The following is a 27,182-nucleotide window of genomic DNA, read 5'->3' as shown; positions in this document are numbered from 1 at the left end:
TTGAAAGGTTAAGAATCACTAATCAATATGTTGTTGATTCCCAAACAATGATCAATACCCTGGATTTAACCTTTATATCCAACCGTTTTAACTCAACCTTTATATCCAACTACCTATTAGACACCTCTAAGTGGGTGTCTGGAAAACACTTCAAATTTGGCATGTCCAAAATGAATCTCATTTTTCTTCTTTACTCCCCTAACATATTCCTCTCCTAATCCTCACCATCTCAGTAGATGATACCTCCTGGCTGAAACAGTAAAAATCCTGTGAATCATGCTTGATCATGATTATGATCAGGACTCTCCTTTTTCTTGGTTCCCTTATCCCATCAACCACCACTCAGTTTTTTGAAAGCCTAATAAATCCTTTAAAACATCCCTGAGGCAAAAGAAACATGTGTTCTATAATCATTTTCCGGAAGGTAACAGGAATTTCGTTTTGTCACATAATACCATATCTTTACCCAGAAGTCAACATGACAGATGGTACTGCAAAACAATTGCCAAGTCAGAAATAAAAAAGATACAAGTCAGAATCACTGAAATTCCTGGCCCCTGGCACTAAATATTTTTAAATTTAATGAGCATAGGAGGCAACGGGAAGGCTAGATCTCCAAATGAAATCTGAAGACACCACATGAAGGTGTTTCTGATGCTTGATAGTTTAAAAGACTTTCTGGGCACTCATTTGAATTCAGGTAGCAATCTTTCCTTAAAGACTTTGGGGCCGGCCCGGTGGCGCACTGCTACAGTGCGCCGCTTGGGAGTGTGGTGGCGCTCCCGCCGAGGGTTCGGATCCCACATACAGACCGGTTCCCGCTCACTGACTGAGCGAGGTGCGGGCGCAACACCGAGGGTTGCGATCCCGTTGCCGGTCCCGGTCCGGTACGAGCGCAACACTGAGGGTTGCGATCCGTTGCCGGACACGAAAAAAGACAAAAAATAAAAATAAAACATATAAAGAGCTTTCAAAACTCAACAGTCAAAAAGCAGTCTAACTAGAAACTAGGCAAAAGGACATGAAGAAATATTTCACCAAAGAGAATATATGGATGGCAAATAAGCAATGAAAAGATTTTCAACAGTACTAACCATTAGGGAAATGCAAGTTAACACCATTATGATGAGATATTACTGCACACCTATGAGAACAGCTAAAATAAAAAGTAGTAACAATACCAAATTCTAGTGAGGATGCAGAGAAACTGGATCTCCCATACATTACTGGTACAGGAATGTAAAATGGTACAGCTACTCTGGAAAAGTTTGTCAGTTTCTTTTAAAACTAAATATACATTTATCATATGACCCAGTGATTGCACTTCTGGGCAAGTATCTCAGAGATACTTGTATGAAAAGTTAGTTCCACACAAACACCTGTACATGGTTGTTCAAGCAGATTATAATAGCCCCAAACTGGAAACAACTAAAATGTCCAACAGGTAAATAGTTAAACTGTGGTACATCTATATCACAGAATACTACTTAGCAATAAAAAGGAACAAACTACTGATACATGCAACAACTTGGCTGGATCTCAAAAGCATTATGCTGAGTGACAAAAGCCAATCTCAAAACGTCACATACTATAAGATTCCATTTACGTAACACTATAGAAAATGACAAAATTACAGAGATGGAGAATAGATTAGTGGTTGTCAGGGCTTAGGGATAGTGGCGGTGAAGAAGAAGAGTATGTAGGTGTGATTATAAAGAGGTAGCATGAGGGAGAACTTTGTGATGACAGAATAGTTCTGTATCTTGACTGTGGTGGTAGTTACCCGAATACACACATGTAATAAAATGATACGGAAACATACACAGACTTATACCAATATCAGTATCCCCATAATTAGGGGGCTAGCGAGTTAGCTTAGTTGGTTAGAGCCCAGCCTTATAAAACCAAGGTCACGCACGGGTTTGGATTCCAGTACAATCAGCCACAAAAAAACAAAAACAAACGAACAAAAACCCAAATCACTGTAATTATGTAAGATGTAACATGCTTATACCAATATCAGTATCACCATAATTATGTAAGATGTAACCAATGGGGGAAACTAGGTGAAGTATACACAGGGACCTCCCTGTACTATCTTTGTAACTTTGTAACTTACTGTGAATCTACAATTATTTTAAAATAAAAAGTTTAAAAAATGTGATTAATGTAAAATAACTCAAATGTTTGGAAAACATGGTAGGAATTTATGAATTTGCTGAAAAAGGTTACGTTGTAATGCTAAATGCAAACCAGACAGGTCAAGGTACAATCTAGAAAGAGAGCTGAAGAGTATGTCCAACTCCTCAAAATAGATATTTCAATTAAACACTTATTGAATAGCTAGTATTTGCAAGACATAGTGTTACAAGTAATAGTGGGATTAAAAAGAAAAAAAGGGGTTTGATCCCTGTATCATCCAGCCACCAAACAAAAAAAATATGAAAAGGTCAAGCACTTACTTCTTTTTTTTTTTTTTTTTTTGTCTTTTGTCTTTTTCCTTGTCCGGCAACGGATCGCAACCCTCAGTGTCGCCCCCGCACTGGACCGGGACCGGCACAACCCTCAGTGTCGCCCCCGCACCGGACCGGGGACCGGCAACGGGACTGCAACCCTCGGCAATGGGACTGCAACCCTCGGCGCCGCTCCCGCGCCTCGCTCAGCCAGTGAGTGGGAACCGGTCTGCATGTGGGATCCGAACCCTCGGGCGGGAGCGCCGCCGCGCTTCCCAAGCGGCGCACTATCCAGTGCGCCACCGGGCCGGCCCCAAGCACTTACTTTTGAATTAATTTACCGTCTAAGAAGATAAGATAGAATAATTATTAAAGTCCCAGAGCCTCTGCCAAAGCAGTTCCCTTTGCTTGGAATGCTCTTCTCTTGTCACTTTTTCAAGTTAATTCTTACTCATCCTTGAACTCTCAGCTCAGTGTCACTTCTTCTGGTCTACATAGCTCACCACTGTATTCCCAAACCCAGTGCCAAGCTTGGCAAATGACAGAAGCTCAAAATGTATGTATGGAATAAATCCATACAAAGCTATAATTCACACACGCAAATGAACAGACAGACAGTAAGAGTTACTGGGGTTTGAAAGGACCCAATATTACTTCAGCCTGAAAAAGCCAGTTTATATGGATAGAAGGTTCATGCAGAGGATAAAGAATCTTAAATGCAAGGCTGAGTATAAACTTAAGCCTTTCAGCAAAAGGAACCCACTAAAGAGGAGTGGCTGTCTAAAGTGTTCTTTAGGAAAAGTAATGCGGAAATGCACTTGAACTGGAAGGGTAAGACACAAGAGGCAGTAAAAATAATTAAAAGGACACTGTAGTATTGCAGGTACAAAACAATAAGGTTCTGAATGAGGGTGGCCATGGGAACAGAAAGATGTGAGAAACACTAACAGTAAAGAAGCAACAATATCTTAGCAACTGATTAGATATAGGGGAGTGAAAGGGAGAAGAATCGATGATTCAGAAGCTTTAATGGTGAGTGATCAGTGAAAGATAGTACCATGAACAGAAATTGGAACATCATAACTAAGTCCTCTTAGGAGAAGGAATGTGCTTTGTTGAAAGTGATGGGTGACATCACACAACTGAAGATATGAGACTAGATACGGAAGAAAAGTCAGGGCTGGCAATGTAGATGTGTGAAAGGATCAGTTAAGGTTAGGAGAGTGAATGACATCTCTCAGAGAGAAGGTATAAAGGATCATCACACATTGTACACAAGTACTGAGTCATCTCTTTACCACACAAATATGTGTAAGTAATTATGTTTCAATTTAAAAAAAAGGTATAAAGGGACTTAGATGGAAATCTTTTAAAACAATTTGATTTCCCTCTTGCTCAAATTATGTTTATCAAGCTATAGAGTTATACAGACTATGAGCTCCTCGAGAGCATTTCTGATCTCATCCTTGCATTCCCTAAAATACACAACACATAACTGGCTCTGCACATAACTGGCACACTGTAAGTAATGAGTAGCTGATGAAAGAAATCAACCGTTCAAGATAATTTCTAATATTTCTAATACAACTGCACCCTGTATTCCAAAAAGTGGTGCCCTGGGTAGTACGTTGAAAGGTACAGCTTTCACTTTAAATTAGTAAAATCAGTGAGTTTAGATACTTTAAGTCATGTATCCAAAGCTCTGTTTTCCCAAGGCTCTAGGACTGAAGAATTGACAGACCAGACTTTGGGTCTGTGAAAACCTTTAAAAACATAAGTTCCCAATGAGACTATGGCTGAAATAAATCCTAACTAGAAGGAGAAAATACTCTTCAAGAAGTTTTTGAATAAAATAAGCAGGAAATATTATTTACTGAGGAAGTGAAATAAAGGAGAGTTTTTGATCGTATGCACTATAGAAGTTTACTATGTACAAAAAATAAAGAAGCTTCAGGTGAACCGAAGGGTACCTGAAATCTAAGTGACATAATTAACCGAGAACTGAAAACAATCCAATACTTTTTAATGAGTGAAAAATCATTCGCCTGCTGTCCCATAAAACATTTCTGCACATTACAGTCAGAGGTGGAGTAATGGACTAAACTGATTTAACTCAAGTGACCAGTATTTTTAAAGAGCAACTAAGAAAATAGGAAAAAGGGCTGCTAAAATGGATCGGAAAACAAATTTGTTGACAGCCTCCCCAAATTAAATTATTTTTGTATTATCAACTTAAGCTTTTTTAAAGCGGCAGTCTGCCACATGGTTCTAACCCTGACTCATAAGGAAATGTCTTAAGTGCTTTCAGATAGTTGTGTCTGTAGGAGAAAAGAAACCCGTTGAAGTTATTAGACTCTAGGAGCCCGACAAATCATCTATAATCCAACTACCCTCTTAGTATCAGACTAGCTTCCACAAGTCTAAAAGATGGTCAGTCAGTCTGCCTGCTGGTTTACAACACAGCAGATGGACCACTGGTACACTGACCACTCTCAGAATCAGAGAGTTCGAATTGGTCGCAAAATCCTACGAAGTTATCTCCCAGTAACTTTCACTACTGGTCCTTTCAAGAGCAACACAGTGAAAGGTGAAAGTCGAAAGTCATAGTCGTTTAAATAAAACTTAAAAAAACCCGAGGTACTACTTCCTGGCATTCAATACGTTCCCTTCTTTCAATAATGGGCAAATCTGACTTCTTTTTCTTCTTCTTCCTCTTCTTCTTCTTCAATGTTTGACTTCCCTTGAAGGAAAAAAAGGAATACCAGGCACAGGGAACATGTAATTCCTTCAGACTCAGAGCCGCGACCTCCTGAGCAGAGCGGAGAAAAGCAGCTTTTAAAAACCCACATATACTAGGAAGAGTTGCAGCTGATATGAAATCTCCAATGCCAAGAAGCAAGCAGCTCCAACCGCTGCTCAGGTGCTGGGACGCGATCCTCTTAGTATCAGACTAGCTTCCACAAGTCTAAAAGATGGTCAGTCAGTCTGCCTGCTGGTTTACAACACAGCAGATGGACCACTGGTACACTGACCACTCTCAGAATCAGAGAGTTCGAATTGGTCGCAAAATCCTACGAAGTTATCTCCCAGTAACTTTCACTACTGGTCCTTTCAAGAGCAACACAGTGAAAGGTGAAAGTCGAAAGTCATAGTCGTTTAAATAAAACTTAAAAAAACCCGAGGTACTACTTCCTGGCATTCAATACGTTCCCTTCTTTCAATAATGGGCAAATCTGACTTCTTTTTCTTCTTCTTCCTCTTCTTCTTCTTCAATGTTTGACTTCCCTTGAAGGAAAAAAAGGAATACCAGGCACAGGGAACATGTAATTCCTTCAGACTCAGAGCCGCGACCTCCTGAGCAGAGCGGAGAAAAGCAGCTTTTAAAAACCCACATATACTAGGAAGAGTTGCAGCTGATACGAAATCTCCAATGCCAAGAAGCAAGCAGCTCCAACCGCTGCTCAGGTGCTGGGACGCGACAGAAACCACACAGATCTGGCCCGGCAGCTCTGAGGCCGTGGGGGCCAAGGAACCTGCACCGCTTCTTGCCAAATCCCTGGGGAGCTCGTTCCCAGGCCGGCGGCAAGCCCGGCGCCTCACAGGGCGGAGGGTTTGGAGCCAGGGAAGCGGCATCGCTAAGAGAAAGGCTCCGGGAAACGCTTGGCAAAGCCCAAGCCGCGCCGCCGGGCCAGCTGCCTGTACGCCCGACCAGCCCGCCTGCCAGACGCCATCCTGGGAACCCGCACCGGTGGGAGCAGCCGGAGTCGGAGACGTCTCTGGCTCGGCCGGGGTCCCGTCTCTCCCGGCCGTCCACCCTCCCTCACGCCCCGGCCCTACACTGAGCCGGAGGCCACCTCAGGGGGTGTTGCCCAGGAAGCACACCGCGCCGAAGGGAATGCTGCAGGCCGGCCGGTGCTCCCGGGCGGGCGGCTGGCCGCGGCAGCTCACTCACCGAGAGGACGCTCATGCGGATTGGGGTCTCCAGCAGGCACGCCATCTTGAGCCTTCCCACCCGGCTACTGCCGGCGCCGGCGCGGGGGCCGGCACTTTCGACAGCCAACTACTGGGTCAACGGCAGGCACCTCTGCAGAAAGTCAGCCAGGTAGACGGGGACGGACCACGCTCTGGACTCAACTTAAGTACGGGAAGGGCGCGCAGAAGGGAGAGCAAGAGGGCACCGCACCAGGGGCCTCCTTACGAATCGTCCTTTCAGAAACAACAGCTACTCTCAGCCTGGGTTAGAGGTGGGAGCTGGCAGCGGCTTCCGCATGCGCAAAGAAGGTCTGTCGGCCCCACCTGCAGCTCGAGGTGGGCGGAGCCTCAGGGGCGGAGTCTCTGCTCTGGCGCAACAAGCTCTAGAGACAGATACATTGTAGTTTACGGCTCTGTGTGTTCATATTCCGGAAAACTATAACGTGGAGCCACATACATAGTTTGGAGTTCACTTGCAATATCTCACTCTTTGCACCAAACTCCTAGCGTTGTTATCTCCATTTTATAGGTGGAGAAACTGTGATCTCAGAACCAGGTCTTCTGTCACCAATGAGAGTGATTGTTTCACGATCCAACGCTGAAGTGTGACCTCCTTTAGCGTCTGTGCCCAACCCATTTATTCTGGTGTAGTGTTAAGAATAGATAGAACGCCTGGGTTTAATCCATGTTACTTCGCTTATGAGCTGCATTACCTCGGGCAATTACTTAATCTTATGTTTCGGATTCCCAGTCTGTAAAATAAGGGTTAATGAGAATAGAGGAGTCAATAAATGTAAAGCGCTTCTGAGTCAAATGGGAAAAAATGGGGGCAAATAGCTGAATATTTCACACTAAAATACTCTCCTAACTAAAGCCAAATGAAAGTACGTTCATATTTTCTGATCGAGTTCTCCTACTCCATTGAGTGTGTGTACGGTACTGCCCTTGACTTGGACAGGTTTCACTTTCGTGCTTGCTGCTCATAACCGGTAAAGTTTTCACAGGATGGTTGCAATGAGCCTGTTACATTAGTTGTCTTTCTTCCATTTCTGTAGCCACTACCTAATTCAGGCTCTTATTACGTCTCCTCTGGACTAGAGCAATATAGGCTTCCAACTGGTTTTGTAGCTGACAGCCTCTCCTTCACTTTGCTCCTCACTGCTTTCCTATCTTCCTCTTGGACTTGGTTTCTAAATTTGTTGTAGCACTTATCACCCTTGCTTATGGGTCTGTGTTCCTTAACAAACTTGAGTTCCTGGAAGGCATGAATTTTATTTTAGATATTCCTTCTACTAGAATACTATTTCCCAAACTTCAGTAGTCTGCATACCATCTGCATGATCTTTGCCAATTTGCATGCACCCAGGTATTATTATTCTTTCAATATATTTTTTCTTTTTTCCCCATATAAAGATGACCAGTAAGGGGATCTTAACCCTTGGCTTGGTGTTGTCAGCGCCACGCTCAGCCGATGAGCAAACCGGTCATCCCTATATGGCCTTGGTGTTATTAGCACCGCACTCTCTCAAGTGAGCCATGGGCCAGCCCTTTTCAATATTTTTCTTTAAAGCTAATTTCAACTCATTAAAAAAATTCAGCCTCATCCTAAACCATAATATTCTGTTAAATCAAGTCTGTCCTGCTCCTTGTTTTTATTCTCATACACATAACATACATAACTACAAAAAAGTTTGTCTCCATCCATGGACTAACTAAAATCATGTCATGTACTATATACCACAACAGAGCGGAGTATAACTCTTACACATAGCATACAAAGATATAAACTGAATTTTCAGTTGACATTTGTATTCTATAGAGTCATTATGCCTGTATTTATTTGATCCACATTCTATCCATCAGCTCAAGCAATACAGGAAGCCCCTCCCCCAAGCAGATGGAGTAGGTGACTTCTCCATGTCTTCACATTGTTGCCCCTAGCATAGCATCTCTAATGATACGTTGTAATTGTATGGTTGCTTTTGTTGGTCGGTTGGTTGGTAATTGTTTACTTGTTTGTCTCCTCATTATACACTTCAGGGCAGGCACTACAAACTTTATCTCATAGGTATTTTAACTCAGTGCCTAGCACAGTCACTTAGTAAATATTTGTTGAGTGGATATTTTGGCTTAGTTTGAGCCTGGGACAAAGATTTGGGTGCAGGTACTTTATTTGGGAAGTGCTCCCAGGGAACAGTATCGATGGGTCAGGAAGAATGAGAAAAGAAAGAAGAAAAAGGTCAACATAAGGGTCCATTATTGAAGCCACTCCTTAATCCTTGAGCACCTCTGAGAAACATACCGAATGCCTCCCTAGATTATCTATCAGGAGGCTGGAGCATTTTGGCTCCCAGGGAACAGTATCGATGGGTCAGGAAGAATGAGAAAAGAAAGAAGAAAAAGGTCAATATAAGGGTCCATTATTGAAGCCACTCCTTAATCCTTGAGCACCTCTGAGAAACATACCGAATGCCTCCCGGGATTATCTATCAGGAGGCTGGAGCATTTTGTTCACCACTCCCATCCTGTACTGGTTGAGGGTTTCCCCAGGTTTGTTAACTCCCTGCCCTCCTAGATTGTACTTGTATTTGTGCACAGAACAGAGAGGGCTTCCTTAACCTGATGTAGAAAAGCAAAATCTACAGGTTTGCTCTTGTGGTGGGATACAGACAGCATAAATCTGAGCTTGCATAGAACTGTCCCTACAGCTGTGGCTGATATCAGGGAGGCAGAGGAGCTAGGGAATGTTACTTGAGGCGTCCATCACCTCTGCTATCCAGTCTTTCCTGCTTTATTTCCAGAAGACTGGCATAGCCATTTTACAGGAAGGAAGCATTGAATAGCAAACCGTTAAGCTTGGGGAGCAGGAATCTTGCTTCTAGTTCAACTTTTGTTGCTAAATAACTTTAGGTGTACTCTTTGAATCTAAGTAATGAATAGAATTTGCAGGGTAAGAAATTTTGATTCAGCCTCCATGTAACAACAACAGAACAGTTCAATTTGGCACTATGGTAAGAGAGGAAAATATCCACATTAACTTCCCTGCAAACAGAAATGACACTTCTCCCTGTCACCCATGCCTCTTAAAGCACTATTAATTTACAATGACAACGAAGTGTGATTTTAATGAAGAAAAAATAGAAATGTAAAACCAGAAGTAAATAGCCAAAAAGAAATCTGGGAACTATTTATAAATATGTAGAAATGCCCAGGATGAGAAACAAAGCCATATTTTTTTTACAGTAGAAACATATCTATGCAAAAATAGGAAAGCTTAAAGCATAGGAATATAGTGAATCTTTCACCTCTGAAAACTGAATGGTCCCCAAAGGAATTTAGAAAAAAACTCTTAGAAGATTTAAAAACAGAGGAGATACTTTAAATAAATAAAAAAGAGAAAAAATGGACTAGTGATATAGAGGAGATACAGTGCAGTTAAACAGACACTAACTGCAGGTTTACTTGTGCATACACTGAACTAGGGCTTCAAAGAAATGAAGACATGGTTACTGACCTCAGCAGACAGGAATAAAAGTAAGACTATGAAAAGTTCAATAATTTGCTTGGGGTTGCTGGGAAGTACAAGTCTAAATTAACTTGGACACAGGTTTCTCTGGTTCCAAAGTCCTTTCCAGAGCTTCCACAGCCCTCTGGGACCTGATAGGACTCCCCCAGATGGAGGTACTGAGCACTCACCAAAGCAACCAGCCAGATAAGGAAAATCTACAAGGGATGTGCAATGAAAAATAATACATCAGTAATTCATCAGGTACTTGGAGGTTATAAAATACTTATATGTATAAAGAAGAAATAGTGAGATATTTAAGAAGTCTTTTATTAGAAACCACAATAAAAAAAAAAGAAAGAAAGAAAAAGAAAATGATCTTTTAAAAACTGAATTACTGCTATGGTAGAATTCCAACTTACAAATTTCTATGGTTTGAATATTCGTCCCCTCCAAACTCATATTGGAACTTAATCCTCAATTATGGTATTTGAAAAGTGATGCCTTTAAGAGGTGATTACATCATAAAGACTGTGAATAGATTAATTCATTCATGGATAAATGAGTTAATGGTTTAATGAGTTAGGAAGTAGACTGGGGTCTTCATAAAGAGAGGAAAAAGCATGTGGAAATGGGTTCTTGCTCAATCCTTGCTCTGTGATATTCTGTGTCATCATGGGACTCTTTAGAGAGTCCCCACCAAGAAGAAAGCCCTCACCTGTTGCATTGCCTGGACCTTGGACTTCCTAGCCTCCCAGACTGTAAGAAATAAATTTTATTTCTTCATAAGTTAGCAAGTTTCAGATATTCTAAGTGATAGAAAACTGACTAAAGCACAAATGTAGAAAAAAATGATAGAATTAGAAAATCTCCACTTGATAACTGTATGAGTTATAATTGTTTTGGGCAAGAATCATCAATGGATGCTAAAACTCATTGGTGAAAATATGATGAAAAACAGGATATTTACACAGTCTCAAAGTATCTCTCCAAAAGATTCTAATGATAGGGAAGAAACTTGATAGACAACACTTCCTTTTAGTGATTATAATTAATATCACCAGTAATGGAATAAATAGGCACCATGATATGGTGCTCTGGGAAGGACACAACACCACTTCTGTGGTATTCCTGCCAGAAATGCATGAGTATAATCATGAGGAAACATCAGACAAACCCTGTACCCTCCAAAAATGTAATGAAAAAGAAAAACTGAGGAATTGTTCCAGATTAAAGGAGACTAAAGTGACATAACAACTAAATGCAACTTGTGATCTAGGATGGAATCTTGGGCAAAGAAAAACATTTTTTTTCTTTTGGCACATAGGACATCAATGGGAAATTGGCAAAATTTGAATAAAATCGGAAGATGAGGTATTGTATTAGTTTGCTTCTGTTGCTTATAGGGAGCGCCGCCGTGCTTCCCAAGCGGCGCACTTATCCAGTGCACCACCGGGCCGGCCCAGGAACTATTTTTTTTTATTTGTTATGAATATTCATGAGATACAGAGCTGATTATCACCCCTTGTGCCCAAGATGTGAAGGCCAGATTCGTACTGGCAGCATGCCCATTACCACAAATTGCGTTTGTACCCCGTGTCCCTCACCCAATTATCCCCAGCCTCCCTCCGGGGGGGGGGGCCCCACTCCACTCCCCTTTGTATCACAAGATATGTTCTCTCCCTCTGTAAGTCCAACGCACCATTGTGGTCTTTCTTTCCTTCTTTCTTTCTCTCTTATCTCCCAGTTATGAGTGAGTACATGCGGTATTTATCCCTCTGTGCTTTGCTTATTTCACTCAACATAAGTTTCTCCAGACTCATCCATGTTGTTGCAAATGGGAGGATTTCATTTTTTTTTATGGCAGAGTATTATTCCGTGCTGTATATATACCACAGTTTCCTTATTCAATTATCCATCAATGGACATTTAGGTTGGTTCCATGTCTTGGCTACTGTAAACAGAGCTGTGATGAATATGGGCATGCAGGTATCCCTTCGACATGATGATTTCCATTCCTCTGGTTATATACCCAGAAGTGGGATTGCTGGATCCTGTGGAAGATCTATCTGTAGTTGTTTGAGAAAACTCTGTACAGTTTTCCATAGTGGTTGTACTAATTTACAGTCCCACCAACAGTGCAGGAGTGTTCCCTTCTTTCCACGCCCTTGCCAGCATTTGTTATTCACCGTCTTTTTGATTATAGCCAGTCTAGCTGGGGTGAGGTGGTATTTCAGTGTAGTTTTAATTTGCATTTCCCTGATGACTAGTGATGTTGAGCATTTTTTCATGTACACAGGAACTAATTTAGAGAATTAAAAGAAGAGGACCTAGCCAAAGATCCTGGAAATTCATTCATTTAACAATATATATGTATATATGCTGGATACCTACTATGTGCCAGGTACTGTGACCAGGAATGGGAATATAATTATGAACAAAATAAATTTATTCTCTGTTCTTATAGAGCTTTTAGGCAAGAGGTAAAGAGAGATAAGCGAACAGTCATTAGAATTTAGGGTGATAAGTGAGAGGGTGTGGGACTAAGGGAGCATATAGGAGGGAAATCTCACTAGGGCTGAGGTCAAAGGAAGTCCTTCTGGTAGAGCTGGCATCCAAGTTCTGACTCAAAGTGTAAAGAAGAATAGACCAGGCAAAGCCCTGTGTGCTGCTCCGTACAGAGCTTGGCTTGTCCATAAACATTTGTCTAATTGAACAGTTAAGATACCACTTCTCTAGATTTAGGTCTGGGAACACTGGCAGATCTCAAAAATCATTGCTAAGGTAAGAGCTCCAATTATTTATATAGAAGAGACATTATAGAATCAGCTGGTCTTCAGATGGCTATATGATTTTCTGGATTGCCTAGGTAATTGAAAGTCTCCTCCTCTCCAAGCACAGGTGACCACGCTAGGCAGATGTGTTTCAAAATGGAGAAGCAAGGGTGACAAGTCAGGCAAAGTAAATCTAATATTTTCGGTATTTACAATGCAGGAATAGAATTTGGAAGTTATAAAACTAATGAACAAGAGATATTACTTGGTGTTTTCTTTTTCTGCTGAAATTAGAAATTCCAACAAAATATCTAACAAGTTCAAGATTCAGGGGTTAGAGAAACCACAGAACTCTTTAATCTATCTGTGATGTTTGCCTCTCTCCATCTCTTCAATCTACAGTTTTAGCACCACAGACATGGTCTCTCAAGTAGTTTTCCTGTAGAGTGTGCTGCCCTCAGGTGGTGGTAGGTGCCATAATCACTTAGTTCAATTACAAGATACAGATAGCAAAGAAGAATATTTTTTTTCTGTTTGTAAGACTTTATTTATAAACTGACTTGAAAACTCATTGCTCAGGTAGCCCCATAGTTCACTCCTATACCTCATGAAGGTTTTTGCTCAGTATGTCACCCTATCAGCAAGACCTTCCTGAACTACTGCATGTTCATTAAGTACCCCACGACATTTCCCATTCCCCTAGTCTGTTCTCTCTCTCTCTCTTTTTTTTTTTTTGGCTGCTAGCCAGGATGGGGATCAAACCCTTGGCCCTGGAGTTGTAACACCACACTCCAACCAAATGAGCTGTCTGCTCTGTTTGTAATGATTCATCTTTTAAATACAGTTCTTTCCTCCTGAGTCCTTTATTTTTATCCAACACTTATGTAGCTGGATTTCATTGTAAAGTCATTTTTTTTTGAAGAGCCCATAGGTATTGATTCCCTGGGTATTTTCATGGCTGAAAGCATCTGCTTGTTGCTTATTACATGAATGGCATCTTGGCTGGTACATCATAAAGGAAAACAGAGCCCACTTTGGGAATTTGACTAAAAACATTACTAATTATTGGAAGGACTAAAGTTGCAAACAGGGAGTGGGTATTTTACTTGAGATTAAGAGCAACAGGAAGTTCATTACCACTGAAGGAGCTTGGGGTACTGGGCTGCCACTGTAGAAGGTCAGGCTGTCTGCTGCCACAATTGTAAGAGCCAGAAGAGAAAAGAATCAGCTTTTATCTTTTTTCTACCTTTTAATCTCACACGAGTACCTCCCATTCGTAAAACCTAATCCAGAAGTCAGCTGGCAAGGGAACTGAAGAAATGTAGTTTCTTAGCTTCTAGCCTCTACGATATAGGCACATGCAGAGAACTAAAGATATATGTAAATATATAATTGGAGAGTTGTAGAAATGATGCTCATAATCTCTAAATATCTCAGTGTGTGTTTCCTGAATACAAGGAATTCTCTTATATAAACCCAGTAAAATGGTCAAAATTGGGAAATTAACAGTGATATACCATTATCTAATTTACGGACCTTATTCAGATTTTGCCAATTGCCCTAATAATGTCTTTTACAGTACCACATTGCTTTCAGTTGTCAAGAATCTTTAGTCTCTAATTTTTAATCTTTCAAAGTCTGCCCTTGTATTTCATAACTGTCATATACATTTTTTAAAGACAGGCTAGTTATTTTATGAAATCTTTCTCAATTTCAACTTGTCTTCTGTTTTTTCAAGATTAGATTTAAATTATACATTTTTGGCAGGAATGACCCAGAAGTAATCTTGTGTCATATCAGGAGGCATGTGATTTGTATTTGTCCATTTCTAGAGAGGCTGGCTTTGATCACTCTGTTAAGGTGGTGTCTTCCAGTTTTCTCTAGTGTAAAATTCCTATTTTTCTGTTTTTTATTAATAAATATCTTTTATTTTATTTTATTTATTTATTTATTTATTTTTCCTTTTTGTCTTTTTTCGTGTCCGGCAACGGATCGCAACCCTCAGTGTCATGCCCGTACCGGACCGGGACCGGCAACGGGATCGCAACCCTCGGTGCTGCGTCCGCACCTCGCTCAGCCAGTGAGCGGGAACTGGTCTGTATGTGGGATCTGAACCCTTGGTGGGAGTGCCGCCGCGCTCCCAAGCGGCGCACTGTAGCAGTGCGCCACCGGGCCGGCCCCAATAAATATCTTTTGAGATGATACTTTGAGACTATATAACTAGTCTTAAATAACAGATACATTGAGACTATGTAAGTATCCTATTACTCTTCAAAGTTTTATCCTCTAGTTTTAGCATTCACTAAAGATTCTTGCCTGAAATAATTGTCATGATGATGATGTGATGGTTGTAATATGGTGATTTCTAACTCCAACTTGCTTTCTTTATTTATCAGTCAGCATTCTGTACAAATAAGAGCTCTCCCTTTTGCCTGTTATTTTTTTATATCAACATAGCATGAGAGATTTCTACTTTATTCATGGGCTATATTTTGTTACTATGATTATGTGTTTTTAAAATCTAATTATTAAATTTATTCCAGGCATTTGTGCTAACACTGATGATGCAAGTATAGAAATATATAAACCCTCACATCAAGATGCTCACAGTCTAATAGGGAAGACAGTCATTTAAAAAACAGGTTCAAACAGAAGAGTTTGCACAAAGATGATTATGTTCTTGATGCTGAAATTGTTCCAGATTTGGCCAGTGGAAACACATTCAATCTGGCACCCTTTTGACATCCCCACTTATTTATTTTTTTGGTGGCTGGATGGTACAAGGATTGAACCCTGGACCTTGGTGTTATCAGCACTGCTCTAACCAACTGAGCTAACTAGGCTGCCTTTCCTACATTCTTTAAGGAGTTCTTAATTTCTGCCACAACAAGATGATTCAGGCTTATTTTGTACTTTCCCCTGGAATCAGCCATTTGAACAAGCTGAACTGATTTCTTTTAGGTGAGATTGGTGTTTGGAAATCGAGGTAAGGGAGTCCTGTGGGCTCTTGAAAAAAAAAAAGACTTTACAATGAAATCCAGCTAAATAAGTGTTGGATAAAAATAAAGGACTCAGGAAGAAAGAACTGTATTTAAATCGAGGTACCTAAGAAGTTTTAAATAACACTTCTGCTCAGCCTCACTCTAGAGAATGCTCTTTTTAGCATGTTCCCATAGTTGACATGTGGTTTCTTTTTTCATCTTGCTCATGGTTGTGTGCCTCTATGTAGATATTATCTTTGTTCTGATAGAATCAAGGAATTTCTTTCCCACCATATCTGAGACCTATTTGTTTTCCCCATGGGACCCCCCCACCCCCCACAGTTCGACAGCATCTGCCTGTTCAGAGAGCGGCTCTTCACATTTGTCAAAAGAGTTACCTTTATTGTTCACTCAGTCCAGTTTTCTCCAACAACTTCTTCCTGTTTCTCCTCACTCAGAATGGGAAGGGGGTGAGGCTTTCTATTTAGTTTAATTCTTTCTAGAGTCGAGAAAATGAGTAAGAATTCTCAAGTTTGTTGACTCACCAGTATGACATCTGGAAATGGGGTTTGGGTTGAAAATAGAGTTAGAAACTGAGCCACAATGCACTTCTTCATCCCTATTCATAGTCTATTTTCTTCCTTGACCATTGATTTTTGAATGTTATGGCATTAAGTTATTGTTTCCTATTAGACACAAAAAAGAATTGACATACCAAAATTCTGTTGTAAAATCTGTATGGAAATCACAAGGAGATACCATTGCACACCCAACAAAATGGCTAAAATGTAACAGACAATACCAAGTGCACAGGGAATAATTGTAACTTTCCTATATTACTTAGGAAAGTGTAAATGAGCACAACACTTTGGAAACCGACACTGTACTGAAGCTAAATGTATACCTACTCTATAACCCAGAGATTCTACTCCTGGGCATAATCCAAGGGAAATGAGTACTTATGTTCACTATAAAATTTCAGAAACATGTGTAAAGCCACTTCATTCATAATCGCCCTTAATTAGAAACAATTCAAATGTCCTTCAACAAGAAAATAGGTAATTAAACTATGATATATTCACTCAATGGAATACTACACAGCAATAAGAAATAGCATACCATTGACATACCTATCCGTAGAGTAGATTCACGGACGAATCTCACATACATTAAGTTGAGACAAAGAAGCCAGACAAAAAAGAATGTATAAAATATACCGACATTTATATGAGGTTTGAAAACAGGCAAAGCTGATCTATTGTGATAGAAGTCAGAATAGTGCTCTTCTCTTGGGGGAGGAAGCACAAGGAAGTTTTTCAGGACTCTGGAAATATCTTATATCTTGATGTGGGTGGTGGTTATATGGGTGATTACCTAAGTAAAAATTCATCAAACTGTGCAATTAAGATTTGATATATTTATGTTACTTTAAAAGTTATACCTCCATTAAAATTTTTTTACAAGGGGGGAAAAAAAGGATCCAGACTAAAACAATTCCTGTAAATTATTTGATTAGAGTGTGGCGTTCATAACACCAAGTCAAGGGTTCGAATCTCCGTACTGGCCAGCTGCCCAAAAAGTTAAAAATAAATAAAAAGAAAAAGAGAGAAGGCGGGTCAGCGTGGACCATGGCCCTCGCCTCTTTTCCTGCTGTTTTCTTGTATCTCGTCCACCCTTGGCCTTTGCACTATAGACTGCAAAACGGGCACCGCCTGCCTCTTCCCTCACCTCCAAGACCTGAACTCAGATCAGATGTGGCGAACTGCTGAATTTAAGCATACATGGCAGCGGAGGCAGCTGAGGAAAAGAAACTAACAAGGTGCAGACTTTATGTGGCTCTCCCAGTTTCAACAACGTAACAATACTTTTATACACCGGTTGACTGGAGAATAGGAACGGTTTTTACATAGTATTACTGTAAAGCTGCGGACAATTGCATCACTCACCTTTTCTTTATGGAGCTGTTACACATAGGGCAAATCTTCCCTCACGTAGGGCTCAATGACTCTTAAAAGAAAATAAAAATGAATCCCGGATACTTTCCCCTTCAAGTCGAGCGTCTGGTTGTTTGAATACACATCTTGCGTAAAATAAAAATTTTACATAAAGGTACATTTTTAAATAATTAAAAATAAAAAGGAAAAAGTTAAATTTAACAATGTTGTAAAAAGCATCTATTGTTCTGCTATATTTCAAACATCTAATACAGAAAGAGGATAAAATATTAAAATCTAATTGGAAATATTAGATTGCCATTTTTCTACCCTCGATCAGTTTAAAGATCATGAAAATTATGTTTTCCATGTAAATCTGAAAGAAATTGTCCCCAAATCATTCTGGGCACAATGCCTTTATATCTTTGACAATTGTTCCAGTGTCTTCTATTGTCATCATTTTGTTTACATGTCCTGCTTCGTTTTGAATCATGGTGGAGCTTGATTCCCAATGTAACAGTGTTAAGAGAGTGGGAAATCAGATTACAGCACCTTTGAGAGGTGATTGGATCGTGAGGACCATGGGTTAATGGACTGATGGCGTCATGGGTTATCAGGGAGTAGACTTGGGGCTTTATAAGAAGAGGAAGAAAACGTGGAAGTGCGCTCTTGCCCAGCCCTTGCTATGTGATGCTGCATGTTGCCAGAGGACTCTGTAGAGTGTCTACCAAGAAGGCCCTTACCATACGTGCTCCTTGACCCCGGACCTCCCAGCCTCCAAAACGGGGAGAAATAAATTTCATTTTCAGTTTCAGATATTCTGTTATAAGCAACAGAAAACTAACACAGTTTAATAATAAACTGAATATATTTATTATTCTCTGTATTACCTTGAATGGATTATCTTTTCTTGATTGAATTTTCCAGAGGTGTTTTCTTTGTTTGCTGGTTTCTGTCTTGGCCACTCATTCTTCATTCAACTGTTTGATCCTTTTTTCTCCTGGAAGTTTTCAATTCATTCACCTGCTTTCATTGAGCTTGCATTCCAGTTAGGCAAAACAACTATTTGATCGTAAATAACTGATAATCTTAGAAACTCTTGCGGGGGTGAGTTTTAAAGTCCTCAGTGAGTTTTAAGTTTAATTTTAAAATCATATTTATTTTGGGGTGTCTTTACTCTTTTTTTTTTCTTTTTTGGAGGCTGGGTGGTACAGGGATCGAACCCTGTACCTTGGTATTATCAGGTCTAACCAACTGAGTATTTTTGGCTGTCTTTTAAAAAGTCTGTTTAATTTCTAAGGTACTTTCAGGAAACTGTCTTTGTCCTGAGAGGTCCGGTCCTAGGGAATTTGCCAATTGCGCCTGCTCACTTGTTTACTTTGGTTTAATTTTATCAAACTGAATTCCTATTTCTGGCATTTTATTTACTATTCTAGTTTTAACTTTGTCATCCGTCAGATTGCTAGGACTCAAGGACCTGCGAAGACGACACTCGAACCAGCTTGAAAGTTCCCTGGGACCCTGCTGTTGGCCGGGCCCGCCCCGATCCCTGTCTCGCGAGACTTGGAAAGCGGAAGTGAATTCCCTTGCAGGCGTCTCAACCGGGCCCTGGCACGAGCTGAGCCGCCCGCCAGTCTGGGGTTCCTCGCTCTCGGTCGTGGGCCGGCTGTGGTCTGGGCGTTGCAGACGGCGCTCCCAGCCCAGGACCGGCAGGATGCGGGTGGCTGTGGCCGGCTGCTGCCACGGAGAGCTGGACAAGGTGTATGAGACGCTGGCGCTGGCGGAGCGGCGCGGTCCGGGGCCGGTAGACCTACTGCTTTGTTGCGGCGACTTCCAAGCTGTGCGCAACGAGGCCGACCTGCGCTGCATGGCCGTGCCGCCCAAGTACCGCCACATGCAGACCTTCTACAGGTAAGGCTCGGCCCGGGGCTTGGACCCGGCCGTGCAAGGTGTGACCACCCATCTGGGTTCGAATCCCCTTCTGTCTCTGACGAGCTGTCTCCGAGTTCCCGTCATTGTTCACCCTGGGTCTCTGGGCCCTCGCGCTCGGGAAATGTCACTTTCCTTTTTTCCCACACTTCTGTCTTAACTTTTTCACTAGGGCTCGCAGCCCGAGGGGAAAACCTGGAGGAAGAAGCTGTCAGGTTTAGATATCTACCTTGTACTTGATAGGACCCTGAGAGTAGTTTATTTCATGATGCAGGAATTTTTACTGGACGCCTGCTTTGTACTATTCCGGTTCTAGAAACTGAGGTTGTAGTAACGAATTCGACAAAGTTCTTGACCTAAATGAACGCACCACTGGCTTGAGAGCCAAGGTGGCAACTCTTCATTCTTAGGGACAAGGATGGATAGTGGGCAATTCTTTTAGAAAGAGCTTTTTAACTTTTTATGTTGAGCTCAGGTTTTTTTTCTTTGGACCTTGTTTTGCTTTTCTGCTATGTCTAGTTGTGGTAACTGACAACTTTATCCTTTCTAGGTATTACTCTGGAGAGAAAAAGGCCCCAGTTCTCACAGTCTTCATTGGGGGAAACCATGAAGCCTCAAATCATTTGCAAGAGTTACCCTATGGCGGCTGGGTGGCACCAAACATTTATTATTTAGGTATGCATTTGTGGGCAATTTTTTGGTTTGATGGGATGGAAGAGCCTGTCAGAATTTGTATTTAGTTGGGCAGCATCTTAATATGTATGGTGTTTTGGGAATATCATTAACTTAAATAGTTAATAATGAAAATTTAATTAAAGTAATTACTAAATGGTGAATCTTGAAAATATTTCCCTGTTTCATCTAGTGTTTTAAGCAATAGTTAATATAACTGCAAAGATCTTGCACACTATTTGTAGTCTCTTTATTTTGTCTTATTCATTTTATTGAAGTTTTTAAAAAAGAAACTTTTCATAATGGAACTTGTTAAACATACACAAAAGTGGGGAATAGTATAATGAATCTCTGTATTTGTTAACCAGTGTCAACAACTGCTGTTATCATCCTGCCATTTTTGGTTCTTTTTTTTTTTTTTTTTTTGGTGGCTGGTGGGTAAGGACATCCCATCTGAACCCTTGACCTTGGTGTTATCAGCACTGCCATTCTTGTTTTAACCCACATCTCCCTAAACTTTTTTGTGAGAGGAGATGACCAGAGTATTTTAAAGCAAATCCCAGCCATTAGATTATTTCACCTGTAAATACTTCAGTACATATTTTGAAGTGGTAAGGATTTTTAAAAATACTACAATACCATTACTATACCTAAAGTAATAGTAATTCCTTATTATCTATTGCCTTATGTTCATATTTCCCTGCTTATCGAAAAGATGTGTGCTTTCCAGTTGGTTGGTTCAAATAGGATCCAAGAGAGGTACACATATTTCATTTGGTTGTCATGACTCTGAAGTCTCTTAGACTATAATGGTTCCTCCTCTCTCTCTCTTTTTCATGCCATATATTTGTTGAAGAAAATGGGAAATTTGTTCTCTAGAATTTTTCCTGCATTCAGGATTTAGCTGATTGGATTACTTGTGCTGTTGTTTAAAATGTTCCTTTTATCATCTGCATTTCCTGAAATCTGCATTTAGATTTACAGACCTGATTAGATTCCATTTCAATTTTAGTCCCTTTAAACTCTATAGTTCTTTCATCTCTTTATTTAAATGTATATTTTTTTCTAGAACTGTTTACAGGTTTTTCCAATGATGAAAAATAACTTCAGAAATTTAATTTCTCGACTTCATTACTGAATGATCATTTTTTGAGAAATGTAATACTGTGAAAAGGTGAAACTGTCAGAAGGTGACCAATCAGAAATGACATATTCTTTATACCTTATTCCTGTTGACTTTCAGATTTATAACATGTAAATCCATCATAGGACATTTTCCTCTGTCTCCCCTCCTCCTAGCACCTCACCTCCATATTCAGTTGGGTACCAAATTACGTCTGTTTTTCTTTCAATATCCTATCTCATTTGCCCCTTCCAAAATCTACTTAGTCTCTTGGCTGATCTGCTTCTAGGCCTCCTCTGTCTGCTTCTTTTTTGGGCAGCTGGCCAGTATGATTTTTAGACTACTTTTTACTGTATATTGTTGGCATATTACTATGTAAAAAGAGTAACCTCATCATGATTCTTAATTTTCAGATAATTTTAGGACTTCATGGAATTACAGGCCAGTAAATGGCTTATTTGGTTAGTAAAGAGATTGCTTTTACCTATAGTAATTTTATTTAACTGTGTGATTTTCAGGTTTGGCTGGTGTGGTGAAGTACCGAGGTGTAAGGATTGGGGGGATCTCTGGCATCTTTAAATCCCATGACTATAGAAAAGGTATTATTTTGAGAATTATTTTTAAACTTTTGAACTTGCATGCCCCAGAATGACTTAAGCATAATATATAGTGTGACTTTTTCATTGGATTTCTTCTGTGAACTATTTTTTCTTAATTTTTTATTGTAAAATATTTTATACATTTATATGTATAAGAACATTTTATACGTATAAAATATGGAGCACAATATAATATATATCTGTGTATCCACCATCTAGTTTTATCATCTTAGTAGTTTGTCATTTCTAATTTTGATTTTAAAGAAATAAAACAATACAGATACAATTGATGTTCATTGTTTACCTGTCCTCAGTCCCATTCCCCTTCTTTCGTCCCTCCATCTCCTCGCCAGGGAGTCGCTATTCTGAATTTGGAGTTTATCATTCACTTGATTATTTTATATCATTGCAACATATGTTAGAGCTTTAAACAATGTGTTATGTAGCATGATTTAAACTTCATATAAATGTATCATATTGTTGTATCTTTCTGCAGCTTGCTTAACATGTTTTTGAAATCCGTGTTAATACATGTAACTCTAATCTGTTCATTTGTGAATAATATTCCATTGTATAGGTATACTACAATGTAACTTACTCACTCCACTGTATCTGAATGAATTATATCTTGATTTTAAAGTTAAAGGAATAGCTTGGATTCACATTGATTTCACAAATTTCATGAATTAAGTTGGCAGCTAAAACTTACATCTTCAATGTAACTGTTAAATCACAAGTCTGTTCCCTGTTGCTTTGCTCCACATGATTCCAAACTGTTGGTGTGAATGTGCAAAAATAGTCTGTCTCCTATGTAGCAAGTGTAGGTGTGAAGTGGAACCACACTTGAAAAGACCATTGGTAATGTATATCTGTGGAAATTACAGAAGTACTCTGACCTAGCAATTTTACTTCCAGGAATTTATCTATAAGATATATTCCACAAGTGCAAAACGATGTACGTACAGTAGTCCCCCCTTATCTGCAGTTTCAGTTGTGGTCAACCATGGTCTGAAAATATTAAGATATTTTTAGAGAGAGAGACCACATTTACATAACCTTTTTTTTACAGTATATTGTTATAATTATTCTATTTTATTATTAATTATTGTTACTCTCTTACTGTGCCTAATTTATAAACTAAATTTTATCATAGGCATGTATGCATAAGGAAAAACATAGTATATACAGGGTTCAGTACTATCCACCTTTTAAGGCATCCACTGGTGGTCTTGGAATGTATCCCCTGCGGATAAGGGGGGACTACTGTAAAGTTATTTATTTCAACCTTGCTTATAATAGCAAAAGCTAGGAACTAGTTAAGTATATCATGATATAACTATACAATGTAATGCTATGAAGCTATTTTAAATTAAAGCAGTGGTAGCAGCTGTATGCATAACTAATGTGGAAAGATATCCAAGATAAGTGAAAAAAACAAGGCACAGAACATAAATTATAAAGCCATTGTGTAGTAAATATATCATAACCATTGTGGTAATGATATAAAATAATCAAATGAATGATAAACACCAAATTGGGAATAGCAACTGCCTGGTGAGGAGAGGGAGGGTAGGAAAGAAAGGAAATGGGGTTGAGGACAGGGAAGCAATGAACTGTATTACACAATGAATACACATACATATGTGTCCAATAGCCAAAATATGGAAACAATTTAAGAGTACATGGATGAATACAGTTAAGAGTACATTGATGGATGAATGGATAAAGAACACACACAGACACACACAAATGGAATATTATTTAGTCTTAAAAAAAGATCTTGTCACTTGCAATAACATGGATGGACGTAACGGACACTATGCTAAGTGAAATAGGCCAGACACAGAAAAATACTGCACAATCTCACTTATGTCTAGAATCTAAAAAACAAACAAACAAACAAAAAAACAACCCCAAACTCAAATACATAGAAACAGAGTGTAGAATAGTGGTTCCCAGGTGGGGGTGGAGTGGGGAGGGATGTGGGCAGATGGAGGTCTAAGGGTACAAAGCTACAGTAATGCGGGATGAATAAGTCGAGAGATATAATGTATGGCATGAGGACTGTAGTTAATAATGTACTATATACTGGAAATTTGCTGAGTAGATTTTAGGTACTGTTATTACATGTACAAAAAAAGTTAACTGTGAGATGATGGATATATTAATTTGCTTGACTGTAGTAATCATTTTACTATATACACGAATATCAAAACATCATGTTGTATACCTTAAATATATATAATAAGAAAAAGTTATCTAGGGAAATTAAAAAAAGAAAAGATAGTGAGGGCTGAAGTCTCTTGGGAAGGCTCCACTTGGGGAAGATTTGCTTCTAAGCTTCTGCACATGGTTGTTGGCAGGCCTCAGTTCCTCACTAGCTGTTGGTGGGACACCAGTTCCTTATGCTCCCAATATCAGTAATACAAAATAATAAATTATTGATGCTTTAGGGAAAAAAGAAAAAGATGTATGTGTATTTTATGCATAGATGATATCCCTGGAATAAAATACAAAAACCTGATTAACATTGGTTGCCTCTAGGGGGACAGGAATAAGAAGGAGCTTCCCACCCCACCGCCCAAGGCAGCTTTGTTGAGGTAAAGCTTATATACCATTGCAAGTATATAATTCAGTGATTTTAGTAAATTTAGAGAGTTTACCACCATCCACATGTAGACCATTTCTATCACCCCATAAAGTTCTGTACCTATTTTCAGTTAATCCCTGCTGCTACCCCAGCCTTAGGCAACCACTGATCTACTGTTACTGTCTAGGAGAGACACTCTGTATTCTATACCTTTCCGACAGTATCTTTTACATTTTAAACTATGTGAATACATAATATACTTTGAAATTAAATACAATTTAGTTTTTAAAATCATAAGCCCTCACTTATTTATATGTATAGTTGTGTACTAAAAAGTACCAGCATATTAAGAGCAGTGTTCTTTATAAATTTTTAAGAGCCAAAAAGCATTGATGACAAGCATCAGTTTTGGAGAAGTACTTATTTCAGTTTCATTTTGGGTTTTATACCATGAATAACTATTAAAAAAAAAGTAACCACATTTTAAAAAAAAAAAAAAAAAAAAAAAAAAAAAGATCTGGGGAGGCTTTTCTAGCCTGTGAAACTCATCCTTTGACCCTGAACAGCTCTCGGAAAACTGACAGAGCGAGGCAGTTAAAGTTCTCCTGAAGACAGGGAGCTTGTTCATATTCACGGTGATAGGTTCCAATTCCAACTCTTTCAGCTTCTCAGGCCCAACAGTCTTAGGCTGGGGCATCTACAGTCCTCAGGGGTCCCCTGGGTGAAGCCCTCACTTGAGGCAGATTGTAAATGCTTGAGGCCAACTGCTCCTTAAAACTCAACTGCAAGAAGCTGGAGGGTAGAGAGAGCCATGGCTTTGATGCCCTGTGTATTTGTATCTGCGGTATTTAAGGGAATTGAATATAACTTATTTCTCTTCTTCAATTTAAGGTCATTTTGAGTGCCCCCCTTATAATTCATCTACAATAAGGAGTATATATCATGTGAGAAATATTGAAGTCTATAAATTAAAACAGGTATGTAAAAAGTACATTACAGCAGACTGGAAAAAATTTCAAAGCAATTCTGTACTGAAATGTATTTTGATCATATTTGTATGTTACTTCCAAGAAGAGCAATTTAGTATTTCTAAAATTTGGATCTTGAGTTGCTTTTAGGAAGTTCACAGATGAACATTGTTTTATGTTAATGGTTATGAATTTATCTTAGTGAGTAATAATAAAACATTTACTTCATGATTTCAAATGTTATTAGGGTAAAGGTAAAGAATAAACAGTAGTGAGACACATAATAACATTTTGGTCAACGATGGACTGCATATGTGATGGTGGTCCCATAAGATTATAATGGAGCTGAAAAATTCTGGTCGCCTAGTGATGTCATAGGGGTCGTAGTGCAACACGTTACTTACATAGGAGCAATAGGCTATACCATATAGTCTAGGTATGTAGTAGGCTATACCATCTAGGTTAGAGTAAGTACACTCTATGATGTTTGCACAATGATGAAATGGCCTAACAGTGCATTTCTCAGAACCTTTCCCCATCATTAACTGATGCATGACTGTATATTGAAATAGTGATTTTTTTTAATGAAAACATTTTATTTTAAATAACGGTAATTAAATAATGGCATTAAATAGAAAATAAGTAATAGTAAAGGATGATAGAGGATATGGGAAACCTGTGAAGGTGGTATAGAGACACTGGCTTAATTGGAGAGTAGGTGAAACTAGGTTTTTGATTGAGAACCCACTACATGGCTGACACTGAGCTAAACAGTTTTCACACATGGTATGTATTTCATATAACTTCCACTCAAATCCTGTGAGGTAAGGTAGGTTTTACTCTAATTTCATTGCTGTAAGGATGAGAAGGTAAGGCTCAGACAAGCAAGTAACCTGCCCAGGACCCCCCATGTATTTGAGTGGTGAGCCTTCCTGACTGCACTCATGCCCTTCCCACCATCCCCAGAGCCTCTACAGGAGCATGGGAATGCTCGCAGGCACTTCTTTTATGCCCTGCTCATACTCCCTGGCATGGTTTTTCCCTTTTGCCTATCTAAATCCTTTCATTCCTTTAAGAACCCTCTTGGATACCACTTCCCAACCATGACTTGTCTAATTTAGAGTGATCATCCTTCTCTGATTTTCACTGAGCCTGCTGTCCATAGCAGTTATTCAGTGATTAGTCATATCTATCTTATATTTTGTACTGTCTCGAATTGTTATTTAAGTTAATTTAGTTTTCCAAGTAATTATTTCAGATTATTTTAAGGAGTCGGGGTAAGTAAAGTACACAGTATATTTTGCATCCTCCCCATGAAGGGACTAGCCATCCTAATTTATTTATGTAGTAAACAGAGTTTTTTAGTGTACACTATGTGAGCCCACTAGAAAAAAAATTTTTTTTCTGATAAATATTTGGGTTTACTGTATCAATTATTAGAGGTTTCATGAAATTTAGTGTCTGTGGCTCTTCAAAATAGTAATTTCTTTACCGAAGGGGCAAAATACTATGGTTATTACATATTTTTAAAACCCAGTGCTAAAGGTGTTAGCTGATTGGCAATCTAATTAAAGTCTGTGTCTGTTGCCCTGCCTTATCACAGAAAATAAGGATGATTTATGAGGCAGAGAGAAAGCTGCTTCTCTTTCTTTTTTTTTTTTTTTTTTTGTTTTTTCTTTTTC

At 39.4% G+C, this 27,182-nt stretch overlaps 2 protein-coding genes across 2 annotated transcripts in view; one reads left to right on the top strand and one right to left on the bottom strand.

Moving 5' to 3' along the window:
- The window catches only part of ARMC8 (armadillo repeat containing 8), a gene marked incomplete at its 3' end in the record, with an annotated part of 37,831 nt that extends 31,172 nt beyond the window's left edge, over positions 1-6,659 (bottom strand). The window contains exon 1 of the mRNA XM_008589919.1: positions 6,406-6,659. Coding sequence (XP_008588141.1) covers positions 6,406-6,450 — 45 coding nt within the window. The remainder of the gene's footprint in view (positions 1-6,405) is intronic.
- Positions 6,660-19,234: 12,575 nt separating this feature from the next.
- The window catches only part of DBR1 (debranching RNA lariats 1), a 13,212-nt gene continuing 5,264 nt past the window's right edge, over positions 19,235-27,182 (top strand). Inside the window, exons 1-4 of the mRNA XM_008589917.1 lie at positions 19,235-19,530; positions 20,099-20,223; positions 21,862-21,942; positions 25,424-25,509. Coding sequence (XP_008588139.1) covers positions 19,334-19,530; positions 20,099-20,223; positions 21,862-21,942; positions 25,424-25,509 — 489 coding nt within the window. The 5' untranslated portion in view covers positions 19,235-19,333. The remainder of the gene's footprint in view (positions 19,531-20,098; positions 20,224-21,861; positions 21,943-25,423; positions 25,510-27,182) is intronic.

The sequence above is a fragment of the Galeopterus variegatus genome, unplaced genomic scaffold (genome assembly GCF_000696425.1).
Source record: "Galeopterus variegatus unplaced genomic scaffold, G_variegatus-3.0.2 Scaffold5755, whole genome shotgun sequence".
In the NCBI taxonomy this organism is placed as follows: Eukaryota; Metazoa; Chordata; class Mammalia; order Dermoptera; family Cynocephalidae; genus Galeopterus; species Galeopterus variegatus.
Note: the sequence above shows the minus strand (reverse complement) of the source record. Positions and strands in the feature narration are given on the sequence as shown.